The sequence below is a fragment of the Hevea brasiliensis genome, chromosome 11 (genome assembly GCF_030052815.1).
Source record: "Hevea brasiliensis isolate MT/VB/25A 57/8 chromosome 11, ASM3005281v1, whole genome shotgun sequence".
In the NCBI taxonomy this organism is placed as follows: Eukaryota; Viridiplantae; Streptophyta; class Magnoliopsida; order Malpighiales; family Euphorbiaceae; genus Hevea; species Hevea brasiliensis.
Window position 1 is genome coordinate 1 of NC_079503.1, and position 25,912 is coordinate 25,912.

The 25,912-nt window shown below is 34.2% G+C and overlaps 3 protein-coding genes across 4 annotated transcripts; all 3 read right to left on the minus strand.

Annotated features, from left to right (window-relative positions):
- Positions 1-117: 117 nt before the first annotated feature.
- LOC110648737 (uncharacterized) lies at positions 118-944 on the minus strand (the record flags this gene model as incomplete). The annotated part of the gene is given in 3 exon segments (XM_058129444.1): positions 118-332; positions 419-517; positions 732-944. Coding segments are annotated over 2 exon segments (305 nt in total), but the record flags the coding sequence as incomplete, so codon positions are not given.
- A 5,707-nt stretch (positions 945-6,651) lies between these two features.
- On the minus strand, positions 6,652-9,083 carry LOC110648739 (uncharacterized). Its single transcript, XM_021803075.2, has 3 exons — positions 7,923-9,083; positions 6,838-7,806; positions 6,652-6,744 (listed from the first exon to the last, which is right to left on the minus strand). Exons 1-3 carry the CDS (start codon positions 9,081-9,083, stop codon positions 6,652-6,654), a joined length of 2,223 nt encoding a protein of 740 aa, XP_021658767.2.
- A 2,528-nt stretch (positions 9,084-11,611) lies between these two features.
- Positions 11,612-25,696, minus strand: LOC110648740 (DDB1- and CUL4-associated factor homolog 1). 2 transcript variants are annotated; one of them, XM_021803076.2, is made up of 14 exons: positions 25,213-25,696; positions 23,861-23,942; positions 23,600-23,716; positions 23,341-23,519; positions 22,430-23,231; positions 21,973-22,070; positions 21,460-21,880; positions 20,749-21,351; positions 20,479-20,661; positions 19,764-20,300; positions 19,330-19,437; positions 17,808-17,926; positions 16,100-17,696; positions 11,612-12,411 (listed from the first exon to the last, which is right to left on the minus strand). In XM_021803076.2, exons 1-14 carry the CDS (start codon positions 25,497-25,499, stop codon positions 11,710-11,712), a joined length of 5,835 nt encoding a protein of 1,944 aa, XP_021658768.2. In that variant the 5' UTR covers positions 25,500-25,696; the 3' UTR covers positions 11,612-11,709. The 2 variants fall into 2 exon arrangements, with proteins under 2 accessions (XP_021658768.2, XP_021658769.2); XM_021803077.2 differs by lacking the exons at positions 23,861-23,942; positions 25,213-25,696 and having other exon boundaries at positions 23,341-23,500.
- Between the last annotated feature and the right edge of the window lie 216 nt (positions 25,697-25,912).

Below are 25,912 nucleotides of genomic sequence, written 5' to 3' on the forward strand. Positions count from 1 at the left end.
TCCTGCTGTAAACCTGAGATGTGTACACACATAAATACCATTTAATATTTAATATTTGATAAAAGGGGATAAAAGACAGATCAAAGAGTAATTGCAAAATGACAAAATTATACTTACAAGGCAATGTTGAAGAATACAAGGAAACTGGTACTTCGAAACATTGCAGACTGCGGCACAGATTTTCCTTTGTAAGGATAGAATAGAGACAGAAACCCAGCCACCGCAGATGCAACGAGGAATGCGAAAGAGAGATATCCCAATACAACCGAAGGATCAGATGGATACTTGCAAATAACAACACCTTTACCAGTGATGGGTGTTCCAGCTGCAGGCTATAAAACAAACAAAATTATAAAAAGAAAAAAATGCAAACAAATAGAAAAGGGCCCAATTGAAATTAAACCTAGGAGATCAATACCTTCTTATTTTCGGCGATTATCCCAAAAATGAAGGATAGTGCCCCCAGAGTCGCAACAATCAGAGACATTTGACGAACAGTAACAGCCATCACTCGAAGCTTCAGTAAATTAAAAAAGAATAAAGGATGAAATATATATAGGCGGTGAAAGGGCAATTTTCTTTTCTACAGATTCAGAATTATAAAGAGAAATTTTCAAAAAATTCATATAAAAATATAAAATTAAATAATCAGATTGAAAAGTTGTTGAAACAAAAGCTAAAATCAGAGTGATGTGATTCAGTTGAGAACAAGGAAAACTATGGAAGATTACCTGTAGAGACGACGAAGTTAGTACAGGGAGAGCCGGAGAGGACTGCAAGGAAGAATCGATTTTTAAACAAATAAATCTCAGAATCTCCAAGGATATAAAAGACGGAGAAGAAGTCTTTAGTGGTGTAGATTCTAAATTCCAGCCTGGAATATTTGCTTGTTCGCCGGACAACGGGGTTGGTACCTTAACTATTTTGGTATTTTAACAGCTGTGAAATTCTTTATGCGCACCGGGGGTTATAAGCCAGTTGTAACACACACAATTACTCACCAATTCCAACTCAAAAAAAAAAAAATTTTTTAAATATAAAATACCTGTGCTTTAAATTAATTTTAAAAATTTAAACCCTAAATTTTAATATCTAAACTTAAATATTTTAAATTTTAAAATTTTAAACCTTAAATTTTAAAATTTTAAACTTAAGCCTTAAAAACTTAAATTTTAAATTCTAAGTTTTAAATTCTAAAATTCTAAACTCTAAATTGTAAATCCTAAATTTTAAATCTTAATTTTAAAATTTTAAATTTAAATAATTAAATTTAAATTTAAATTAAAAAAATTATATGAGACAAAATTGAGACATGTATAATTAGATCATTTAGCATTTTCTACGCTAATGTGATGTTTATATGGTGAATACATAGCGTTAACGTATTATCATGTTAATATCATGTGTTCTCCATATCAATATCATTTAATGATAATTAATAATTTAAATTATATTTACTAATAAAATAAAATACAACATATTAAATTAGCAAACAAGGCACCTTACATATGTATTAATATTGATAAATAAAGGATTACTTAACACTTATAAAAATTCAATTTTTTCATAATAATAATTCATGTTAAAATTGAATTAATTATAAAGTTTTTCAATTATACGAATTCTAATTATTATTAACATACCCTAATTCCATTTAACTCTAATTATTGTCATAAATTTTATTTTCAATAAACAACGAAACCATTACCATGATAGAAATTTTTTTTTAAATGTATTTATAAAATTCATGATATTTTCCCTCTTTCAATTAATTAAGAGCGTGGCCAACAGTAAATTTTACATGTGATACGAAACTTAGCATAATCGAATTTAAATATAAATTTTCATGTAATTTAAATGTATACTCTTATAAACTTATACATCAATTAAAATTTTTAACTAAAGGTTAACTTTAAAAATTTAAATGAATTAAAAAGTTATCATAAAATTATATATCGATGAAAAACTTTTTAATGCTTAATAATTTAATATTAAAAGAATAATATTTATATAAAAAACAAATAAAATTTATTAAATAATATCTTTTTTTTTACAATATATCATTATCAATGGTGTTAAAAGCCATACAAATTGCATTACGTTTCATAGGTAAGTTGGAAAAAAAATCATTTTAATTAATATAAACTATATAATTAATAGGAAAAGACAATTATTTTAATATAGTGAAAAAAATTTTTTGGTTTATTAAAATGCAATGTCAAAATAATAAGTACTAAAAATATAAATTAATTAATTTAATTTGAATTTGTATTAATTATATTTAAACTAATAACAGAATAATAAAATATAAAGTCATGCTGAAAGTAAAATTAAATTAAAATTACAATATAATATAAAAAAATTATGTACAACAAGTATAAATAATATATAACACACATTATAAAAAAATTAATTATTAAAAAAGAAATGCACTTCTCAATAAACTTTAATTATCATATTTTAAAAAAATATTTATTTAATTAATCGTATTAAGTTTTTTTAGGGGTTTAGAGGCACAAAAATGAAGATATTTTCTTACGGGTAGACGGCTTAATTATTACCCTGTATCGCTAATATCAGAAAATCAAAGAGAAGGTCTAATGGCATTCTATAAGGAACTTAATTATTTAGAAACGTGAATGTTAATTAAAAAATATTATCGAATAGATAGTTTTCTAAAAAAGAAAATAAGTAATCATTGATAAAATGATAGGTGATGATGATGAGAACGAATAATCATGTACAAAAGCTAAAAAATCTTTTAAAAAAAAACCTCAATGGTACAATAATCTATATTTTATTTATAATAATATTGATATTTGTTACTCATCAACTTTTGAATAACGTAGACTCATCGACTCCTAAATAACGTAAATGATATCTTTTACGTCTAACTTTTTCATATTTATTATATTTTTTATAGAATTATATAAAAAAATATAAAGCATAAAAAAGTATATGACTAAATCTACACACCCATAAAAAATATAAAATTATTAAATTATATTTTATTTATAAAATTTTCTTAACAAATCTCACTTTCCCTTATACTCATTCACAATTTTATATTTTCCTATATAATTTGATATAATCGCATTTAGTACATTCTTAATTTACATAAAATACTAATTTATTCTTATACTAATTTTAATTATATAAATAATTAAATACAATTACTTAATTACTTTAGTACTATTTTTATTTTTATATAATTAAATTGAAAACAGTATCGACCATATAAATAAAAATATTGTGTAAAAATTGATTTTTTACATATTTTTTCACATATATAATTTGATGCACATCACACGTACTCCAAATATTATATATATATATATAAGTAAAAAAAAGAAAAATTTATTTATTTAATTGGTTAGATTGATTCCTATTTGAATTTAAACTGTATATAAAGTTCTTTAATATAATAAAAACTAATTTAATTAACAATTATTTAATAAATTATTTTTCAATTGATTGGAATTCAACCAGTGTACTATAGAAAGTATTTTATTTATTTGGATTCAATAACATTTTTTTATAGTTTCACCATATATTTACCTTAGGAAAAATTTTAATAAAAATTTTAATTTTAAAAGTAAGTAAAAAAATATTTTAAAATTAAATTTTCAATAATGTAAAGATAAGTTGAATAAGAATTATAAATTTAATAATTAAAGAATGAATTAAATATAGTAAAAAATTTTCACAATATGTAAAAGAGAAGTATTCTGACTCTAGGTTTGGCTTATATTTATTTTATTATATTTTTATTATCGATTCCTTTATTACTATTATTATTATAAATTAATAATTTCTAATATATTTCTAAGGTTCAATGGTTAAAAAAAAACTTAAACTGTGCAAATTTTGTTAATTATAGCTATTTAATACCCTTAATTAAAAAAAATTCTTATAAAAACTTATTTTCGTAATAATTTATAATTGTTTGTGTTAACCTATGTATAGGTAATTTGAACTCCGAAATATCCTGGATTTTTTCTATTGAAAAACAGTAATTTTGTCCTTGACTATTGTGATTATTCCTAATTTATTTGCTCTCTTGTCAAATTCTTGAAGTTTAAATTGTCCTATATACAGCTTGATAATTTCGTTTTGGAAGCACACGCCTTTCCGAAGGATCTATCCATTCAATGAAATGATTTTTGTTTTTGGGAAACACATTTTGACACATAAAGGATCGTGGTTTTATTTTTGTCAAATTAGTATCGTGTAGTATACTCCATTAGTGCTAATGGTCCAAAACATCAATATCCATTAAATTAGCGCTGACGTAGCTTTAATAAACCCCACCAAACTCCATATAACCAATCAAAATTAAGTTAATTTTAAACTTAAATATAATTACATCAATAAATACAAAGTAAAATAATGAGAATAAAAAAATAATATGTTCCAACCATCTGGATCTTCTTCGTTTGGCTTTTAACCCATTTTTCCTGTATCCCTTTCGATACTTAATTTTAGTTGAAAACTTGGTGAATATAGTGAAAGGAGAGCTGAAGGATGACATCTCACTCAGAATCTGAGCAAAGTCGAGGAGAAATTTCAAGCTCCAGAGTTCAACTATGTCATTGTGGGGTAGTTTCACCCATTAGAACTGCAACCACAGATGGAAATGAAGGGAGGAAATTTCGTGGCTGTGGAAGATTTGGTACGGATCGGAAGAAATGTTCTTTCTTTCGATGGGTAGATGAGATACCTTATAGAAGGTGCGAAGGAATTGTTGCCCGAATGAATGAGAAGATTGCAGATTGTGAGGATGAAATTAGTGACTGTCAAGCTAGGGAGATTGAATTGTTGGCAGAGATTAAGGATAATAAAAAAAAATTAGTCATTTAGAGAATGATTGTAAAATTGCACATGATCAATCTATGCTTTTGCTTACCCAACAGAAGCAAATTAATTCCTACAAGTTTCCATCGATGGTGAGGACCTTTTTTATCGATTTCAGTTTAGCATTCGTCTTGTTTTGGGTGAAGAGTTACTGTAATGTGAAGTGCACCAAAATAGGACATGATCGTGGATTATTATATCTGCCGTGATGGGTTGGGGGTTGATTGGTTGTGGGAGGCATTGATGGTTTTGTTAGGAGTTCAAGTACTGATATTTATGCACATAAGGTGTTTGTGTAAATGCCAAAGTGAAGCCATGTTTTGCTCAATGCTTACCCTTTTATCTGTAATAGTTGTAATTGCCTATTTTCAGTACTAGTATATGTAATTGGTACTATGATTATGTAATGAATTAACCATTTGATATGGTATACGTTTACTGAGATTGTGTAATTGGTTGCATGTGCTGACATATTATGCTGAGATTGTTGGCTTCATCTTCCAATACATAACTATTGCAGCAAGCCATACTGCAAGCAGCATCCAACCAGTAGTTCAATTCTCCATATTGTACTGAGTTCATTTGTGAATCATTGCATTTGACAACTTTCAGAAATTCAAGTTGGAGTGAGATTTATACAAGATTTACTTAAAATTGGCATTACAAAAAATGCACCTAAATGTTTTAAGCATAAAATACAAAGCACAATAGGCAAAATGCATTATGAATATGTGACTACAAATTTGAAAGACTAGGACATAAAGCTGCTGCAGAATTCTTCTTTGAGGTTATTTATGAACTGAATAGTAGATTAACAATTACAACCATATTCAACAAATTCTCATCTACACTCCAATAACCATTGATGAACTGGATAAATACAAAGATAACTAAAGTGCAGTCTATATTAGCAAACTCATTATTGGCAAACATAAACAAACTGCAATATCCATTAATCAACTGCTTACACCCGGTTGCTTACATCCAATTTGCCTAAAATAAAAGCTGTCAACATGGAATTCTACCAAAAACCATCTATAAAATAAAAATCTTAAAATTCAGCAGCCACCATGTCCACCCTATATTTAGCATTGTTTTCTTCATCCAAAATAAACCATATAGAGCTATTTAGTGTTTATACAACATAGAACAAAATGTAAAATAAACACCAAGATATAATATACTGTCACTATCCATATAAAATTTTAGTCATTTTTCAGGGATATGTGATGCAAGTTTAGATGCTCTCTTGAAATTCTTGTAACTTGATGGTGGAGCTGAAATAGGAAATTCTTAAGAAGTACATTTGGTGGGTTGCAAAGTTTTGAGCTTTGTTATTAGTCCCTTGGTTGAAGTTGCTTGTTGTTGCTTTGGTGGTATAAATTGACCCATAGGCTGCTATTATTTGAAAACCAAATACCATCATCTATCAAACAGCCCAAATCCTATGAAGTATTAAGAAATTAAATGACAACTTGTAATACCTTATTGTGTGTTCTGACTGGCTAAGAATTTGATTGCTTGCACCTAGTATAACTTGCCTCACTCTAAATGAAATAATTGCACATTTATCACAAACATTAATAAACGTATTTGATGTTATAAATTTAAGTAACTAAAATGGGACAAATGTCTGTTATACATTGTCAATAGTAGATATGGTTGGTTGTGAAGCTGATGCTGTGCATTCCTTCATAAGCCTACCTTTTTTCCTTAGCTAATCATAAAATTATAAACTAAATAAGTAAACATCATCACTAAACAATATAATTAAAATGATAATTAATGAAAATTTGTCTAACCATATTTTTTACCATTCTTTGATGAGGGTGGTCCTGTAGTTGATGTGCTTTGTGTCACATTATGCCGTTCATTGATATTTTGCTCACCCTATATTTTAGCAATATAAATATTAGGAAAATTATAAGTAAATACTCATATGGAAACAATATTAATAGCCATATATTAAATGACATTACTAACCATTTTCTTGGCTCTGCTTAATCTTTGTCTCCTCTGCCAAGGTGTATCTCTTGTTAATGCAGCTTTACATCCCCTAACATTATGGCCTTTTTGCTTGCAATTGCCACAATATACTGTGCCTCCAGCTCTTGTCAATTTGAAAGGATTTCTAGGTTCATCAATAGCCCTAATCCTTCTTTTCTTAGGTTTGCCTGCTGGCTTCCTAACCATGGCAGGCTGTATATCAGGCAAATTTGTTTTCTCCCAGTCATACTGTCCAGGTAGTGGATGAAGGACATAATTGTAAATAGAAAAATAGGTATCCTTATGAAAGTACTTGTGTACATACTTTTCAGGCTGCTCCCTATTTGTATAAATAGCAGACACAGCATGCTTGCATGGTATACCTGACAATTCCCACATTCTACATGTGCATGACTGATGTATCAAATTAACCACATTAGTGGTGTCATAGAAGTCCACTTCATATCTTCTCTCACCTACAAGAGTGCAAAAGCAATTCCTGCTCTCAAACTTTAGCTTTTCCAAAGTGTCTTGTGCATTTGGGCAAATGTCTCCCTTGTATTTCAGCATGGCAGTGTACTTGACATGAAATCTCTTCAGTATTCTTCTCCTTATCCACTCAAACATACTAAGAATTGGAATGTCCCTTGCCTTTAGTATATAGGCATTGAATGATTCACATATGTTATTCTGCAATGCTTCACACTTAACATGTGTTGAAAAAAATGCCCTTGCCCATGTTTTTGGCTCAGATCTCATTACCCAATCATAAGCATTTGTATCAAACTCTTTCAGTTTAGTAACTCTATACTCAAATTGTGCCATTGACCCTGCAGAAGTAACTGCCCAAAGTTCTTTTTTGTACTCAATACTCCTTAAATGCACCTTGTAATTATCATACAGATGCTTCATGCAATGCCTATGCTCAACACCCAAACCAACTTCTTTAAAAGCTTCAATTAGACCCTATGAACATGATGCAAGTTAAATAAAACATAATTTAATTTAGAAAACAATTAAATGATAGATGCACATATAAATAGTTGGAGTTAAATTACCTTCTATTTATTTTACATAAACACCCAACCACAATCTTCAGGTTTACCAAAGTCATCTAACAAGAGCTTTATAAACCATAACCAACTTGCCTTTTCCTCTATGTCCACCAACCCTATAGCAAGTGGGAACATGTTTTCATTCCCATCTCTTCCAACTGCACATAACAATTGGCCACCCATTGGAGTCTTTAAGTGACAACCATCTAAGCCAATCCATGGCCTGACACCGGCAAAGAAACCCTGCTTTTGGGCAGCAAACCTTACATACATGTACTCAAACACACATATTTGTTTAGGGATTGGAGTTAAAATCTCTTCATTCTGTTCATTTTGAATAATAGGGGAATCAGCCAGAAAAGTTTTAATCTTCATACAACTTCCAGGGTTAAACTTCATAATGGTGGTAGCATAATCATGAAGCCTTCTGTATTGCTCTTTTACATCACCTTCTATCACTTTCTTGGTTTTCCTTCTCGCTCTATAGCATCGTTGTAAAGAAACTTCTACCCCTAAATCCCTTTGTATTTTCTTTTGCATTGCATTCACCACCCATGTTGGGTTATCCCTTAGATCTTCAATAAATTTTTGTGATATATATGTGCTATCCACAAGGTTATTATGGAAATCCCTAGGACAACTGTGTTTAGGGTTGAAAGTTTTGATTTGAAATGTTGTACTATCTCTTAACTTACTGGCATGTACCTTAAAACCACACAAATGATGGCATATAGCTGTTATCCTTGTTGAAGTATTTTTCAACAACTTGAAACCAAAACCATTTCTTATAGCCCATTCTTTTAATGCCCTTCTAAAGATTATGTGACTTGAAAATTTCATACCCATACATAATTGGGGGCTTGCAAAACTAGAACTCTCATTAAATTCAGGGTATGACACATCATCTTCAGATGCACTATGCAAAGAATGAAGTTCATCTTCATTAGCTGCCTTTTCACAGAACTCCTCATAATCATCCTCATTTAGATCCTCTATCTTTTCACAGAACTCCTCATAATCATCCTCATTTAGATCCTCTATCTTTTCACAGAACTCCTTGTAATCCCTTGTATTTTCCCCTGCTTGTGTATATTCATGATTGTTGTCATCTTTTTCTCTACCTTTAGAACCTTTATCATTGGCTCCGCTAAAAATATCATCATCACTACCTTCTAAATCAATATACATCTCACTAATATCTGAACTTCCAGTACAGAATTCACTTTATCCATCTTCATCAGCATATGAATTAATATTGTAATCACTATCAGCTGAATCACTATCCATGTCAACATTAAAAGATTCTTTGTGCCCCTTATCATCAGCTACCTCACTATCCCTCTCATTAGCAATAGAGTCCCTGTCCCTATCAACATAAACTACCTCACTGTCCCTCTCATTTGCAGCAGAGTCCTTATCCCTATTAACATCAGCTACCTGACTATCCCTCTCATTAGCAGCAGAGTCCTTATCCCTATTAACATCAGTTACCTCACTATCCCTTTCAATAGCAGCAATATGCTCATCATTATCCTTCTCAACATCAGAAACATGCTCATCAATAATTGGTACAACATTTCCAAACTTATCCTCCATAGCCACTGGTTTAGCATTCTCAACAAAATAAATGTTATTTACTTGGGAATCATTCTCTATCTCTTCAAAGGCTTCATCCCCAGATAGACTAGGTATCCTAAACCATATCCTACAGTAGTCATAATGCAATTCCTTTGCATAAGACTGCAATTCAAAATATGATAAAAAATCTACATCAACATAATCCTTATACTCTATTTGTCCCCCTTCATAAACCATCATGGGTTTAAACACCCATTTACCCCCATGATGTAAGTTCAAATTCACATAAATAGACATCCTCCTACAAAATTAATTAATATAAATGTTCGGTCAAAATGGTTATGTGTTAACCATAATAAACATGCAAACTGTGAATCATCAACCAAATGTGGGGGAATTACTTAACTGTGCATTCCATCCTCTCTTTATTTCAAACCAAATATAAATGCTCTATTTTATTCAAAATATTGATTCATATTCATATTCATTGATAAATCACAACATGATTGAAACATACACACAAAAGTGATGAACACACCATTCTATAGCGACGCAAAACCAAATTCAATACTGCTCAATAGCATTCTCATATGGAGGGTCACCCATGCATTACAATCAACCCACATGCCCACCCATTTCGATAACCCATAACCCACCCATCAAAGGTGCCCACCCAATAACAGTATCTATAACAAAAAATGCATTTAAAATATTGAGATAAAAGAGACTCATCATTATTTTATTGAGGACTTACCTTACACCTTAAGAAATACTTGAATAACAATAGAGGGTTCTATCTATCGATAATTTCTTCAATGAGAACTAACTCTTCCCTTCAGAGATACTGAATTATAAACTTGCTTTGAATTCCAAAAGTAATTAATTTGGGAGATTCTATGGTAGATTCGGGTAAAGGGATTTAGGATTTAGGGTTTTTCTTCATGCATTCTATTATTTGGGAGAACTGGGAGTAACTTTTTCTTTTTTTTTTCTGATTCCAATAGATGGTAGGCATATTATTTTTATTCTCTTTATTTTGCTTTTTAAATATAATTGATGGAATTATATTTAAGTTTAAAATTAACTTAATTTTGATTGGTTACATAGAGTTTGGTGGGGCTTATTAAAGCTATGTCAGCACTAAGTTAACGGGTAGCGTTAATGGAGTATACCACACGGTACTAATTTGATAAAAATAAAACCACAATCTTTTATATGCCAAAATGCAAAACCACATGTATCTTTTTTTATACTTTTCCTTTTTTCTCTATTCAAAAATATTAAGTTCTTTATCAATTTTAAAGTATATTTTAATAGATTTAGTTAAATTTCAAATAAATAGCTATTCAATTTTTCTTTATCAATTTTAAAGTATATTTTAATATATTCAGTTAAATTTCAAATAAATAGCTATTCAATTTTACTATTATTAACACCTTTATTTATACATTTTAAAAAAATAAATTAGAATATCTCCATAATTACTAGCCTTTATAAGGGTATTTTAGTCATTTCTCTAAATATTAACAGTTAAGTGAGTAAAGAATGAAATTAAAATTTAGAAACGATTTAATGAGTTTTGAAAATATAGGATCAATTTATTAAGATGACAAAACTTAAGGATAAAATTATAATTCGCCCTCAATTTATTTAACATAAAAAACCTATTTCCTCCATTCCATTAAAACAGAAATTTTATTTAACCTCTTACTATTCTATTAAAAATTAACTCCTTTTATTAAAATATTCTTCTTGAAACTAATAAATCATATTAGCTTATTAGTAAACTAATAAAATAAATTATTATTTTAAAAAATCTATAATTTAGGACAAAATCTATGTTCACGTAACTGAGGAGCAATAAACTAAATCAAATCAAATTGAACCACCAATTGATTCATGATTCACAAATTTAATCGGTCTAATCCGTCAAATCCTGATCCCGCCTCAATTCCGACTCAGCCATCACCACACCCATCTTTTTGTCCAGTATCACCCGCTCATTCGTCATAGAACTTGGACCTGCACTCTTCATATCGTTGCGATATTTGGCAAAATGATGGACAAAAGGAGGACTGATATTTTTATCTGAAAAACTTTCAACTTTAATGGATCTCTCCCTCCAAACCAAAAAAGGCTAAATTAATTATAATTGCATTAAGAGGGGAAAAAAATAAAATAATTACATCATTTGGACTCCTATTAGTGCCAATACGAAGATTTAGAAAATGAACAATTAATAGTTAAAAACATTAGCCACAAAGCCATTCTCCTCACCACTGCTGTAAGATTCAACCACTTGACTGTCATCATCATCCTCATCACTCTCGGCCACAATCTCCAGTATCCCAGCTCCCCCATCAAAATCTACATCATCCATTATGAAGTCCCCGTCATCCTCATCAAGTTCACTCACACTATCATCATCATCCTCATTGCTTATATCATCAGCCTCACTATCGCCATCCCCTTCCAGGTCTGGACCCAGAATGGGATCCAAATCACTATCATCTTCATCATCATCATCCTCATCTTCCTCAGTTTCAGCATCATCAGGATCAGAGTCATCATCAGTTGGCCTTCGCCGACCAATCTCATAGATCCTAGCAGAAGAATACATCTCTTCCTGGTCATCCATTGTAATCAACCCAACAAAGGAATCAGTTGCCTCCATTGCAAAATTAAGGACACAACGATCTACTGGTATGGTGGCAATTTCTGAGTAATTGATTGCATCTACAGTGCGGAAAGCAGCAAAGAGGGGGTGCTTTACTCGACGGGTGTGAACTGCTGACATTACATCGTCAAGATTTCTCCTCAAGATTGCATAAATTACATCACCGCATGCATTAAATGTTATTGCTGTTTGGTCCAATGAAGGTACACTTCGTAGAAGCCTAAATTTCCGGAGATCCCAAACCTCAGAGTTTATAATCACCTGTTAAATAAAGAGAACTTTTAACCAAAAAATGACAAGCAAAAGTTTGGAGGAAAAAAAAAAAAGCTTCTAGATACTTGGAAGAGCAAACAGTACACAGGACAATTGCAGGATTTTATTGTAGTCATTTTAAGACTAAGACTATTTAAGGCTAAGAAAAGATTACTGATGCGGTGCAAGGTCTAGTAATGAATGCGGCCCAGGCGTTTAATCCGGACAGCAACACGCCCAGGGCATTTAAGTGGCTGACATGGGCGAGATTCAGCTGGAGTCTTGAATTTCGTATGCTTTAATATTCCAATTGGAACTTATTTACTTTTCCTATTTTATCTAGGACTTAGTTTTTTATTCTATTTAGGATTTTTTTTTCCTTTTTCAATTAAGATTTAGTTTTTCTTATTTTATTTCGAAATTTTTGTCATAAATAGAATATTCTAGTGAATTCGAAGGTTCTGCGGATAAGAGAATGGGGATAGAAAATTCTGTGTGTGTGTGTGTGTGTGTGTGTGTGTGTGTGTGTGTGTGTGTGTGTGTGTGGGGATAGAAAATTCTCTGTGTGTGTGCGCGCGCACGCTTTAATATTCCAATTGGAACTTATTTATTTTTCCTATTTTATCTAGGACTTAGTTTTTTATTCTATTTAGGATTTTTTTTTCCTTTTTCAATTAAGATTTAGTTTTTCCTATTTTATTTCGAAATTTTTGTCGTAAATAGAATATTCTAGCGAATTCGAAGGTTCTGCGGATAAGAGAATGGGGATAGAAAATTCTGTGTGTGTGTGTGTGTGTGTGTGTGTGTGTGTGTGTGTGTGTGTGTGTGTGTGTGTGTGTGGGGGGGGATAGAAAATTCTCTGTGTGTGTGTGCGCGCACGCTTTAATATTCCAATTGGAACTTATTTATTTTTCCTATTTTATCTAGGACTTAGTTTTTTATTCTATTTAGGATTTTTTTTTCCTTTTTCAATTAAGATTTAGTTTTTCCTATTTTATTTCAAAATTTTTGTCGTAAATAAAATATTCTAGCGAATTCGAAGGTTCTGCGGATAAGAGAATGGGGATAGAAAATTCTCTGTGTGTGTGTGTGCGCGCGCGTGTATGTGCGTGTGTGTGCGCTTATGCAGGCGTGCGCTGCGCTTTGCGTGCGTGCGCGCTGCAAGGCAGGTGCGAGCACGCCGCAGCGTGTGTGTGTGTATGTGTGTGTGTGTTCAAAATGCATTTAAAAATGAAAAAGTTTTAATGGTTTTGACTAAAGAAAAGTTTTAAGTGTGTTTTGGGCAGAAGGAACTTCAGCTGCCGAAAGTCCATTTTACTGTTAAGGAGCTCTTTGAAGAAATTTCCTTAGATTTTTCAAAATCTAGAGGTCAATTCTTCTATTTAGAAGTTTGGGAAAGTAGATTCAAACTTCGGGTCTTTGGTTCTCTCACCTTCAAACTTCAAAAAAAGAGATAACATTATTTCAAGGAATTAGATTTCTACATCATCAATTTTATGTAAAGTTTTTAAGATGAGTTTTGAAAAGTTTATGCATGTTAGGATTAGGGTTTTGTGATTTATGTTGAAATTGCATGTTTTTATTGTTAGTTTAGTCAAGTTTAAGTGTTAAGGGCCTTAAATGGCTACTTCCTCTAAATAGATTTGAGGGAATCCTTATATGTATTATATTGGATTTGAGAAAAACCTAGTATTTGAGTTTTTAGTTAATGTATGTGAAAATTAAGTATGATTTCAAGTATGTGTTTGGTTCGTATATTGGAACTTTGGAATGAGTTGGTAGCTTTTCGAAAATTTGAATCTATAGGTTTTCGACTTGAGAATTCTGAAAATTCTAGAAATTTCCAGGTTTAACTGCCGAAAACCATAGTTTCAGCAGCCAAATCATGCAAGTTCACAGAAAATCTGAAAAATTTTCAAGTTCGACAGCCGAAGTCCAACACTTCGGCACTCACAGTCAGCACTGGACTAAAAGGCCATCCAAAGCCTGAGACTTTCGCAGCCGAAATCCAGGACTTTCGCAGCCGAAATCCAGAACTTTCGCAGCCGAAATAGGTTCTACCTGACTTTTTCTCTCTTATTTTCTAAGGTTCCAAAACATGATTTCATGTTTCCTAAGGACCTAGAATAAAATGTTTAATATGTATATAGAGGTTTAAAACCTTATATAACCTTCTAGCATCCAATTTTATACGATCAGGTTCGAGGGACTTAGAAAGTTAAGGATCCTAAGATGACTACCGTTCAAGTTAGGTGGTTGATAGGCTATAAGCGGTGAGTAATTATAATCTTAATAAATATAAACTTTTTAAATTTAATTTATTATCATACTCATGTATCATGTCATATTTATTTAGAGTGCATGCATCTAGAATACAAATATGTTGCTTAATTGCATAATTATTATTGGTGCATAATGGATTATGGATGATCTACCAACTCTCCAAATGGTTATTACTATGTTATGAATGTTAAGGATCCAAAAAATCTAATGGGAGATAGGTACAATGCCCCCTGGTGCATGACACATCATGTTTTAAGTTAAAGTCTTGAGAAATCTCTATATGAGCCGGATATTTTGGACTAAGGGAGTCACTGGTAACAAGCCCATCCTACGTGAATTGTTTATGATGTGAAAACCCATTTGAATGTTGCATTGCACATGCATGAAATGAACGATAAATTTAAAGTATGTTGATTAGTTTACTCAATGAGTTCGTATAAGCTCACCCATTTTCCCTAAACCCAAATGTAGAAATGCCGAAGTAGAAGAATCCTTTGAAGCTTAAGCAACAGGAGTAGGTGTAGGGTATTTATATGTATGTGGTATGATTAGATGAACTTCTAAATTGTAAATGGATAGTTACTATGTTAGTACTCAAGATTTGACTAATGTTTTTCTTAAGTAAAAGTGAAGTGAGTATGTATGTTTGAACTAATTATACTTTAGTGATTTTCTATGTATGTAAAGGTTCAAATTCTAAGCCAATTATATGTTATGAATATGTAAGTATGGATGAAAAGATTAAAGTGTATTCCGGCAACTTTAAGCTGACCCGATCCCTAGGTCCCAATGGCTCACAGGTTGGGTCATTACAATTTTAATTTATCTAAAATTCCTAAATAGTATATCTATTTCCCCATTAGGATTTGGAGATTAAAATCACCATAAATAGGCCTTAATTCTATGTATTTCAGTTTAGTTTTTGAACAATATAATTCTCAGCAGATTGTTTTCTCTCAAATTTCACTGTGCGTGGAGTGTGCTTTCTTAGAGCTTCACACTACGTCAATTACACACACAAGCCACAACTACAAGGCCATCACTTGCTCTATGGCAATCTTTCTATCAGCAAAAAAATATAGAGCACATTTTACATCAAAATATTAATGCACTAGATTCTTCCAAAATTGTCTTTATCATAATTATGTCCTGCACAAGATCAGTACAAAAAACAAAAAAAAAAAAATCCAATAGGCCATCTAACAATCCTGATTTAGAAATTTCTTATCAGAAGTAGTGTATCAATAGTTTAATTTCGATTCAAATTTCTGCCTACAGTTACCTTATATAATCTTCAAATTGTGAATGAAGAAGATTTATCAAAGAATTAGGAAGAACACTTTCATTCTGAAGGCATCATCCAGTGACAAATATTAGTATGAATCTCAAATAATAGTAACATGATTTTGCATACCTCATTCCCAGCAGGATGAAAGCCCCCGCCCCCATAATCCGTAAACTGATCAAAGCGATGAACAGGAGCAGACTGCCGCCTATCCCACAAGACCCCATTCCAAAGCAACATTGTATCTGAAGGGCTAAAGTGTACAAGGGAATATACATGCCCCCGACCTGTAGAACTCAAAATTGAATCCGACATGGCTGACTCCACATGACAGGTTTGGACATCATAAAGGAGAATTTCTCGTTGAGCTGGCTCAGTTGTTAAGGTGGCAAAAATACTCCCAGAATTACTGAACCTTGCAGCCTTGCACCCTTCAAGTGAATGCATAGGCCCACCTGAGATTGAAGAGGCATCCCACAAGCGCACATCTTGGGGACTTGAAGAGAGCAGAAGTTGTGTTTCACCAGAAAGATATGACTGAATGAGTGTTAAAGGAGACTGGTGGCTTGTGCAGCTCTCGAGCACACTGTTGCTTTTAGAGTCAAAAATCTTAAGCTCTCCAGTATGACTGCCAACTGCAATATGAGATGAATCACCAAGAAAAGTTATGCATGTCAAAAGAGCATCAGCATCATCCCTGCAAGTTCTCAACAGCCTGAATCTGCTGTATACAAATTGGCGATCCCTGCGATTTCCATGAACACCACCATATATACTTCTGAACTCACGTGTACCAAGCCTAGCAGTTACATTTGATGGAGCGTCAAGGCTCCTTTTTGGTTCAGGACAAACATGTGGGTGCAAGAGAGAGAGTGGGGGAAGAGTTGTTATAGGAGCTGGGCACTGGCGATGCTGGTGCTTGAGGTACTGAACAACAAGAGAGTCAAGAGTTAATCGCTCTGAGTTGTTTGGTTGGTGATCATTTGAAAGCCCAAGCTGGGTAGGGTTAGTATATTGGTTGTCATCTGCATAATCTACCAAACTGCTTGGTGTTGATCGACCATGTAAATCCCTCAAATTAGAACTAGGAGTAGAAAACCCAACAGCATCTCCAAACAAACTGCTCTTACGCACAACATTGGGAGTCAAACAAACAGGAGACCGAAGTCCATGCTCACTAGTGTTGACTCGCTTCCCAGATGAGGCCAATCCAATATCTTTCAGATCCGATAATTTCCGTTTCATTGGTAGTACGATTGGAGTTTTGCATAAAGACTCCGTATCAGGATTACTTTTTGGCAAGGATTCTGATGGTGCTTCTAATAAATTTCCAGGAGTAGTAGACTGTTTGAGACCGTTTAAGGCCTTCTTGGATGATGATTGACTGGAATCATGGGACACAGAATGATTTCTTGACTGTAAACCAAAAGTTGGGGAGAAAACAAGTGGTTTCTTCTTTGAAGACAAAGCTGAGTCACACCTCAAGCTGGGATCATCAGCATGGAAACTTGCTTTTGATTTGTTGCAAAGAAATCCACGAGGTGTTCGACCAGAAGGCCAATGAAGCTGTACTGCAGGAGTTTCTTGTGTAGAGGCTTGGTGCATGAGGGAAGATGCAGCTGCCAGTGAAGGCAAAGGTGTCAATTGAGCCTCTTTCAGCAGTGTGGCAGCAGTTGCAGCCAAACCAGAAGCCTGAAGGTGTTCATGTATAAGGAGCAGAAGTTCCCTGAGGATTTCCCATGAATGCAAATATAATAGTTAATACAAATAAACCAGGGTCAGGAAGAGCTATTATTGAATCATATGAGTACAGTACTTCAAGCATTTACTAAAGTACCTAGAATGATAAGAGATAGGCGTTGCAGCGGCAATTGCTGCTCTTTCTATGCGCCTCAGTGTAGGGGTAGCAGCATCAGTAGCGGCCAACGTACTGGCACGCCCTGAATTTGTTACAATCTGCAACGAGTAAATGGTTGAACATAAATGTCTCAAACATCTCCAGTTGTAAAGAAAAAATAATAAAAAATATCCTCAAGGAGCAAAAGTCTTTTTTTTTTCCAGTTCACAATATTAGACCAGCATATATCTTGGTTAGCAAGTCTACATATTCTATGCAACCGAAACAAAGCAGGTAAACATACAGTTGACGGTACAGACACTGTTCTCAGACAAATCCTCACAAGATCACATCCAGAATTTATAAATATAAATATCTAACTTCTTCACTGCTTATAAAAAAACTAACAGCAGCACATACCACACAATGCCATGCATTGAATCAAATGTGAATATGTAGCAGACTACACAAGTACAATATCAAAAGACATGTTATATGCATGTGTGTGTGTGTGTGTGTGTGTGTGTGTGTGTGTGTGTGTGTGTGTCACATAACATCTCAAGTTACTTTATATCAATTGGATAAGAAACAAAGAACATTATTAGGGTCACCAAATTTATCGTTCTGGAACTTTTACCACTGGAGCTAAGCATTACAGAAGCCTCACATTGGTGGAGATTGGGGAGGTCTTAGATTTATAAATGGGTTGGTTACCTCCTAATGGGTTAGCCTTTTGGGATGGAGACCTAACCCGTAACAAGTGGTATCAGAGCCAACTCTACTCTTCACTCATGTGAGCTCTCATGAGAGACACCAAGATCGATGTAGATCTAGAACGTGGTGGGTCCTTCGCCTTCATGAGTACGGAGCTGGTGCAATGAGGCATGCACAAACAAGAGGGGGAGAATGTTACACAAATCCCACATTAATGGGAGATAGGGGTGGTCTCTGGTCTATAACTAGTTGGTTACCTCATCTCAATAGGCTAGCCTTTTGGGATGGTCCAAATGGAGACCCAGCCCGTGACACAAGGCACACTAGTATTGCAAACATTAAAACCATTGAGTTGTGTAATCCAGAACACAAATAGCAAAATATAAATTTGAGGGCAAAAAAAATAGATCTTCATGCAAATATCAAATGAGCTAATTAGGACTTGATCAAATTAGGTAACTCACACTCCAAATAGTACCTACTATTTTCAAATCTCAAAGAAGAATTACCACTTCATTTTTAACCAGCAGTTAAGCAAGAAAAGGTGGTATGGCCATGAACGGTTGCTCCTGGAGTGGCATCAACCACGTGCTACATTAAGTGAATTAATTAACCCCATGAGCACATAGATCTAAAGGTCTAACCCCAATCATTGACACTTTCCATGCCACCACCCCTTCTAGAGTGTAGAGACCAAAGGTTATAATAAAAAAGGCATATGCATAAGTGAAACATACACACAAAACAATTGATGCAAAGGAACTGATACAGATATTGTCTAAGCATGGTAGGAGTTAAAGACAAATACCGCAATTAGTTCAATCGCCACCTGCGCAAGTTCTTGCCACCTACCTTGGTCAATTCCAGATGTTTGGCTACCTGAATCTCGAATTAGCTCAGACAACTTTTTTCCAACCTAAAATACCAAAATGAACTTAGTACTGCAAATAACAAATTGTTTGAGATGTCCTAGTCCTACAATTTCACATAATATTTTTCTTGTTTAAAAAACCAATGGCACAAACTACATAGAAGAAAAACAACACAAAAGTAAAACTACTCTTCAAATGGAACACAATAAGGTTATCCTAGGCTTGAACAATTCTACCTATATTAAAACAAAAGGAATTTAAAAAATAACCAACATGTCACTGGGAAAAAAAAAATAAAACAGGGAAAAAGTGATACACACACACACACACACATGCAAATATTTTGCAAATACAAGCAACTCAGTCTTACCTGAAGTTTAGTCAATATGTGAGCAATTGTATCATCTCTGGCTAGACCAAGCAGCACTCGGCATGCAAGAGCACGAATGCAATCAAGTGCAGCAGGAGGTGAATATATGCGTGGTTGTAGAAGGTGGAGAAGAACCTTTATACCATTGTTGGCACGAACAGCCTCCCTTGCTTGACGATATCCCTGTTCCATTTGTGCAGCAAGGCCAACACAACCTGCTCCAGTACCTAAAAATATTCTTCGATCTCCAACCAATCCTGAAGTTGCAGTAGGTACAGGAGTTTGTGAAGTGCTACTGATGGATCGAGCAGCAGAAACTGCTGCAATGCCTCGATCACCAACACTAGACTCTCCATTCCGCTCCCTTGGTTCACTCTGGCTACGTTCTGTATTTCTATCTCTAGTTTCCAAACCAGCAGCATTTGCAAGTTGACCAGAAACAGTCTGCTGGCCTTGTGCAAGAACAGGGGGTTTGTTACTAATTGAAGGGGGTGGACAAACAAGATTGATTAACACATTTAATGCAGGCTGTATGATCTGCAAATATACAGGAAAAAAAAAATTATGTATATGACATTACTTAGTATAAGAGCCAAAAATAGTAAGATATCAGCCTAAAATTTTTCTTACAAATTGATAGAAAATATTCTAATAGTGATCATGATGACAATGGGATGGTAATGATAAGGGAAAATACTACAGAAGAAGTGTTTACCTCGGGGTCCACATAATTACCAGAAATATTTGCTGCATCCAAAATTACAGCTATGCCAACACGATTATTGCTTAATGTGCCATTTACAATCATTTTGCGGCTGTCATTTACCAATGTAACAATGTGCAGAACACCCAATGCATACTGAAGCAGGTCATGCAAATACCGCTCAACAGGTGGGGCCTACAAACATCTGCAAATTAGATATAACTACAGAAATGCATGCAGGCAATGGAAACAAGAAATTAATGTGGAAATGAATAACCTAACCTGACACAATTCTAACAAGGTAATGTGCCCATTAAAGGCTAAGAACTTGTCAACTGCAGGAAAACGAGTCTTCACAAATGCAGAACCCAGCTTTCTATCCTTCTGTAGCTGCAGAAAGACTGCATCCATAGCCTCATTACTAATGTCAAGAGGCTTGTATGCAGCCCTTACACTTGGAACATTTCGAGCTGCACTTCTGTTGTTTTTATTGGGACGAATGGAATCCAAAAGCAAAAGAAGATGTGCTCTGAAATACTGTCGTAAAGCAACACAAGTGTGATAAGCTATCTGCTTCTCCGATGATGTCAATACATCTGTTGCTGAGCGCTCATTACGAAGAGCTGCTGAATTAGACAGGTTTAATGCACCTGAATTAACACCAGATCTTACTGAGGCAGCATCATTTAAAAGGCCCAGTAACTTCTGTAAACCATCATGACCATCAAAAGCATCAATAATAGCTCTGAAGACAAATGCAGCACCAAAAAATAAGGCTGCATTTTTTCGGGCTTGATCCTGAGGGCAATCAATAAGTTGAATAGCTAACTCAACCACTTGGTTGACAACATCTGAAGGAAGTGCACATACACGTTCCATTATCCCCTGCAACAATATTAAAAAGTGATAGATATATAAAAGATGAAATTCATTACCTTAAAAAGACAAGCAATCTTCCAAAATAAATACAATAAAAATAAAGCACGTAATTACCTGAAGAGAACCAATGGTAAATAAGCACGAAGACAGACCAAAGAATGTTTGTTCTACCCTAGAAACAGCAAGCAATTTCTGCATGCCACTTCGATCCACAAATAAAGCGGCAAATTTCCGATGAGCAGCCAAAGCACAGATGAGCTTCATCACATCAGGCAAGAGTGTTGCTCCCTTTGATGCTTCCTTGTGTTTACAACTGCGCTGCAATAGTGCAAGACACACGTCTACTCCCTTTTCAAGCAGGACAGGCCCAAGAACTTCTACATATTCTCCTAATATCTCAAGGCACTGGATGCAGTATTTTTCCCTAATTTGTGCAAGTGATTCAGAATCAGGGATATAATATTCTTCAGCATCCTTGAGTGCTTCTGTTTCTGTACCACCAAGAGCCACTGAGTCATCATTGATGCTACTGTTCCTGTCAGTAGTCCACAATGAACATCAGCAATTGCACTAATTAAATAATACACAATAAAAAAAGGGACAAAACATTAACATGAAGCAACCAACCGCGAAACTTCAATTGCATTAGCAGCATCAATAACAGTAGATGCAGCTCTGGAAGCAGCTAAAACTGCAGCTTCTTCGTTGTTGGAAGATTTAAATTCCTGGGTATATAAAGTTGAATATAATTAAGAAGTTGCACAACTTCACATAATATAAAGTTCACCTATTATAATAAGAATTCTTGGAATTGATGAGATTTTACTTTAATTTATGAGATATGATTATAAGAAAATCATGTGATTAATCAGCTTAGTTAGCGCTTGCATTAAGGAATGATTTAAGGAATGCCATATATCTTGTATCTTCCATTATAAATATGGACCCTTACGTATCATGCCAAGTACAAGTAAATGAAAATGTAATCCTTTGAGGTTCATTCCAATTCTGTCCCTTTCCCTTTTCTTCTTTCTTTCTAAAAACTCAACAAGAATAAAAGATAGAGAAAAATAATGTTGAGCACCTCTAAGGCTGCACTCTTGACAACTTCAGCAGCAGCATCACCAGCTGCTTTGATGGCTTCAGTAAGTGCATTCGCAGCTCTAGCTTCAGCTTCAGCAGCTTTAACTGCTTTCTTTACCAGATCAGAAATGTCTTTGGTTCCAATTATGCATTCCTGAAAGCAATCATCAGTATTCTCTCTTTCCACAGCTAAACCATCAGGATTGATATTTCCTGGACACTTTCTCGCATCTTGTCCTCTTCTCAAATCTAAATTTTTCATCAAATTCCTCTCTCTAGAACTTCGTCCCTGTCCTGATCGGCTACCAGATCCCAGAGATGTCAAAACCTGTTCATTCTCAAAACAAGACTCATTACCTCTTCCCTTCCCTCTAGGCCTTGGCCATCCACGTGAAGGCCTGCGTCTTGATGAGTCATCTCTTCCACTCTCATCAAAATCTCCAAATTTTATTTTTCCATCTCGCAGGTCTCGATCTTGTAATTTGTCCCCACTATCAGCATCAATCATATCAAACCCATCAGGTAACCTATCAAGTGGCTCTACACTGACTGGATCATCCAAAGCCCTCTCATCTGTTACCTTCGAATTATCCACATGAGTTGCCTCCAGAACCTGCCGCACCCTACCCCTACCTTCTTCTCTGCCTCTGACACATGAAGCAGAAGACACATTCTTGCTTTCAGTTAAATAAGTAGCATCTTTATGGTTTGTACTCGTCTCCCCAAGGACACGAATGCGAAGAAAGTGCATAAGCTTTCCAGACAATCCAGATGTTAACACATCCTCGACTATTTGACCACCACTGAGTCAGCAGGATGAAGAAAATTAGGTCCAATATCAACAAACTAAGTATAAAAATGCCTGAAGAGATTAAAAAAAATAAGCCACTGATTTTAGCGGTAAAAGCATACCCAGCCAAGCATACAGCAAGAAGTCCAGTTGAATAGGTCTTCAACATTTCAGAATCTGTGGCCTCCTTTTCTCCCATATCATGCTTCCAGTAGCGATCCTCACCAGAAAATCTAGCAGTCTCATCCATCACCCAGCTTTTAATGTTTTCCAATACAGGTTCTTCAAAAACATGTGGATACTGTAACCAGTTTACAAATCATGAAGCTAACAAATGACCTATAAACTTAAAAGGTCAAATTAAATGAAGAGATAACATACAATCCAAGTTAGTGAACAGCTCATGAGAAGCCTTGAAGCAGCTGCCTGAATAGAGGTTGAAAATCTAGTTTCAGAAAGAAACTTTGAAGATATCAATTCAAAAAATTCATCATTATCCTGAAAAAGAAGTGAGGAAAAATCTTTAGTATGAACACTGCCAAAATAGATGATCAGAACAATGATAGGCAAAGCAGAAACACAATTAAGCAATAATTTAGAAATAAAGCTCAAACTCAAAAATAGAACACCAAGTTTAATTACCCGCACTAAGTTCCCAAGCCGTCCAATACTGTGAGAAGCACGATTATTATTAAAAGATGAATGGCCACTCTTTTCCATGTACCTGTACATAACATATTTATATATTCACACATTTATGAGTTCAAAACTTATCCAAAAAAAAGGGTGATTTAGAATCACAACATCTAAAAAAGATTTAGGCTGTAAATATTATTGGATGGACAAAAATGGGCCCAGTTAGTTTGCAGTTCATGCTTAGATCAGCTAAAAGCCACGGGACTCAAAATCAGCATCACCTTTGTTGCACTTGAATATCATACAGATTAACATTGGCTAGATGGTAAAATGAGGGACAATGCAATACTATTGTCCCATCTGAATGGGAGAGAAGGATTTGTGCAGCCAGTCCAGCTAGTTTAGGATTAACACTTTTTGAGTTGAGCCACAGGAATCAAAATCATGTGATAAAACCTAATGGAGAATTTCCAGCACTCTATAGAAACACCTTATCCTAAAAGTTAAAAACACAGCAACCTACAGGTATTGAATACATGAAAAATCTCCGTGCACCAACAAACTTAATGATTATTACAATAAGTATTCCAAATCAGTCTATAAACTGAAGCATACATGCTGTAAAAGTTTCAAAGAATTAAACATGGCAACAATTAAGTGGATGGACTCATTTCTTACTCAACTCTAAATATTTCACTTAAATCCAAGACGCAATTCGGACAAAGGCCAAGAGATTAGAAAAAAAAAATGGACTCCTACATATATCGGATATCAAAAGGCAGAGGTGAGAGTTTCCCATTTGAATCTGCCTTGCACCCCACTCCAAACCCTTTACACCATACTTGGGTTGAATGCGGCATGTATCCTAAAGTATTGTATTATATAGTTTTTATTATTAACATGTTTGAAAAGATGGAATGGTTGTATGGTATGGTAAAATAAATAAAAAATTACTAAAATACCCAGTTTAAAGATATTTATTTAAATAAAACATTTTATTTTTTAAATTAGGCAATACAAATCCCAACCCACTCATAATCTTCCTAAACAAGAAAAGAAACCATACCATACAAGCATGACCCAAACAGGGTGTGTACTTCTTTACTCATTCATTAAAAAAAAAAAGTGTTTGGAGAGGACGGACAAGAAAAAGTGAGTGAAGTATCAGAATTGAAGTGACTGCATGGCACAATACCAGCAATCAATAAAAAGTTATGAACGGAAATTAAATGGAATGCTTTACAGACCACACCCCATAATCTAGACAGACTTATCTGAACTACAAATATGAAATGTGATACTATCAAATGCTAACATGTAAAGATATTATCAAATAACGAAGGAGAAAGAGTTCACACAGAGACTCCTGAGCTTCGAGGAGAGAGGAAAGGCCGTGGAGGAAAGTAGGGTTAGGGTTATCAGGGGAAGATGTGATCTTATCCATCAATTTCTGTGCCTTCTCCAGCAATTCTTCCACTTCTTTGGCGGTTCCCTCATTCTCGCCTTCTCCTACTCCTTTTTCATGCTGCGATTGCGATTGCGATTGCGATTGCGATTGTGATTGGGATGGTGATTGAGTATCCACTGTCAGAGAAGGAGGAGCACCTGCAGCCAGGCCCTGGGCTTCGCTCGACGATTCGTCCATGGAGGCACCCGTTTACTGTCAAGTTTATTTATATATATATAGAGAGAGAGAGAGACAAATAGAGAAGCGGAATATATACAAGTCTATATATCAATCAATTCGATTGGGTCTTAAGCCGTTATATGAATCAACGCGGGATATATTATGGGGATTCAGAACACCTCTTGGCAAAAACTGGAGGAAAAGAAACGAAAGTTTACAACAGTGGGTCGCGCTTGTCCTTATAATGGACACGCACGGGCTTGGGCTAAAATGGAGCAGAGTGGAAAGTTCCGGATCAATCCGACCCACCCCTCCTGCTAACCCTAACCAAACCCTCTTGTATTATGTTATATTACAAAATCATCCCTATATTTTGTTATTATTTATGAGTTAATCTATGCATTTTTAAATTTGCTCAAATTAATACTAAT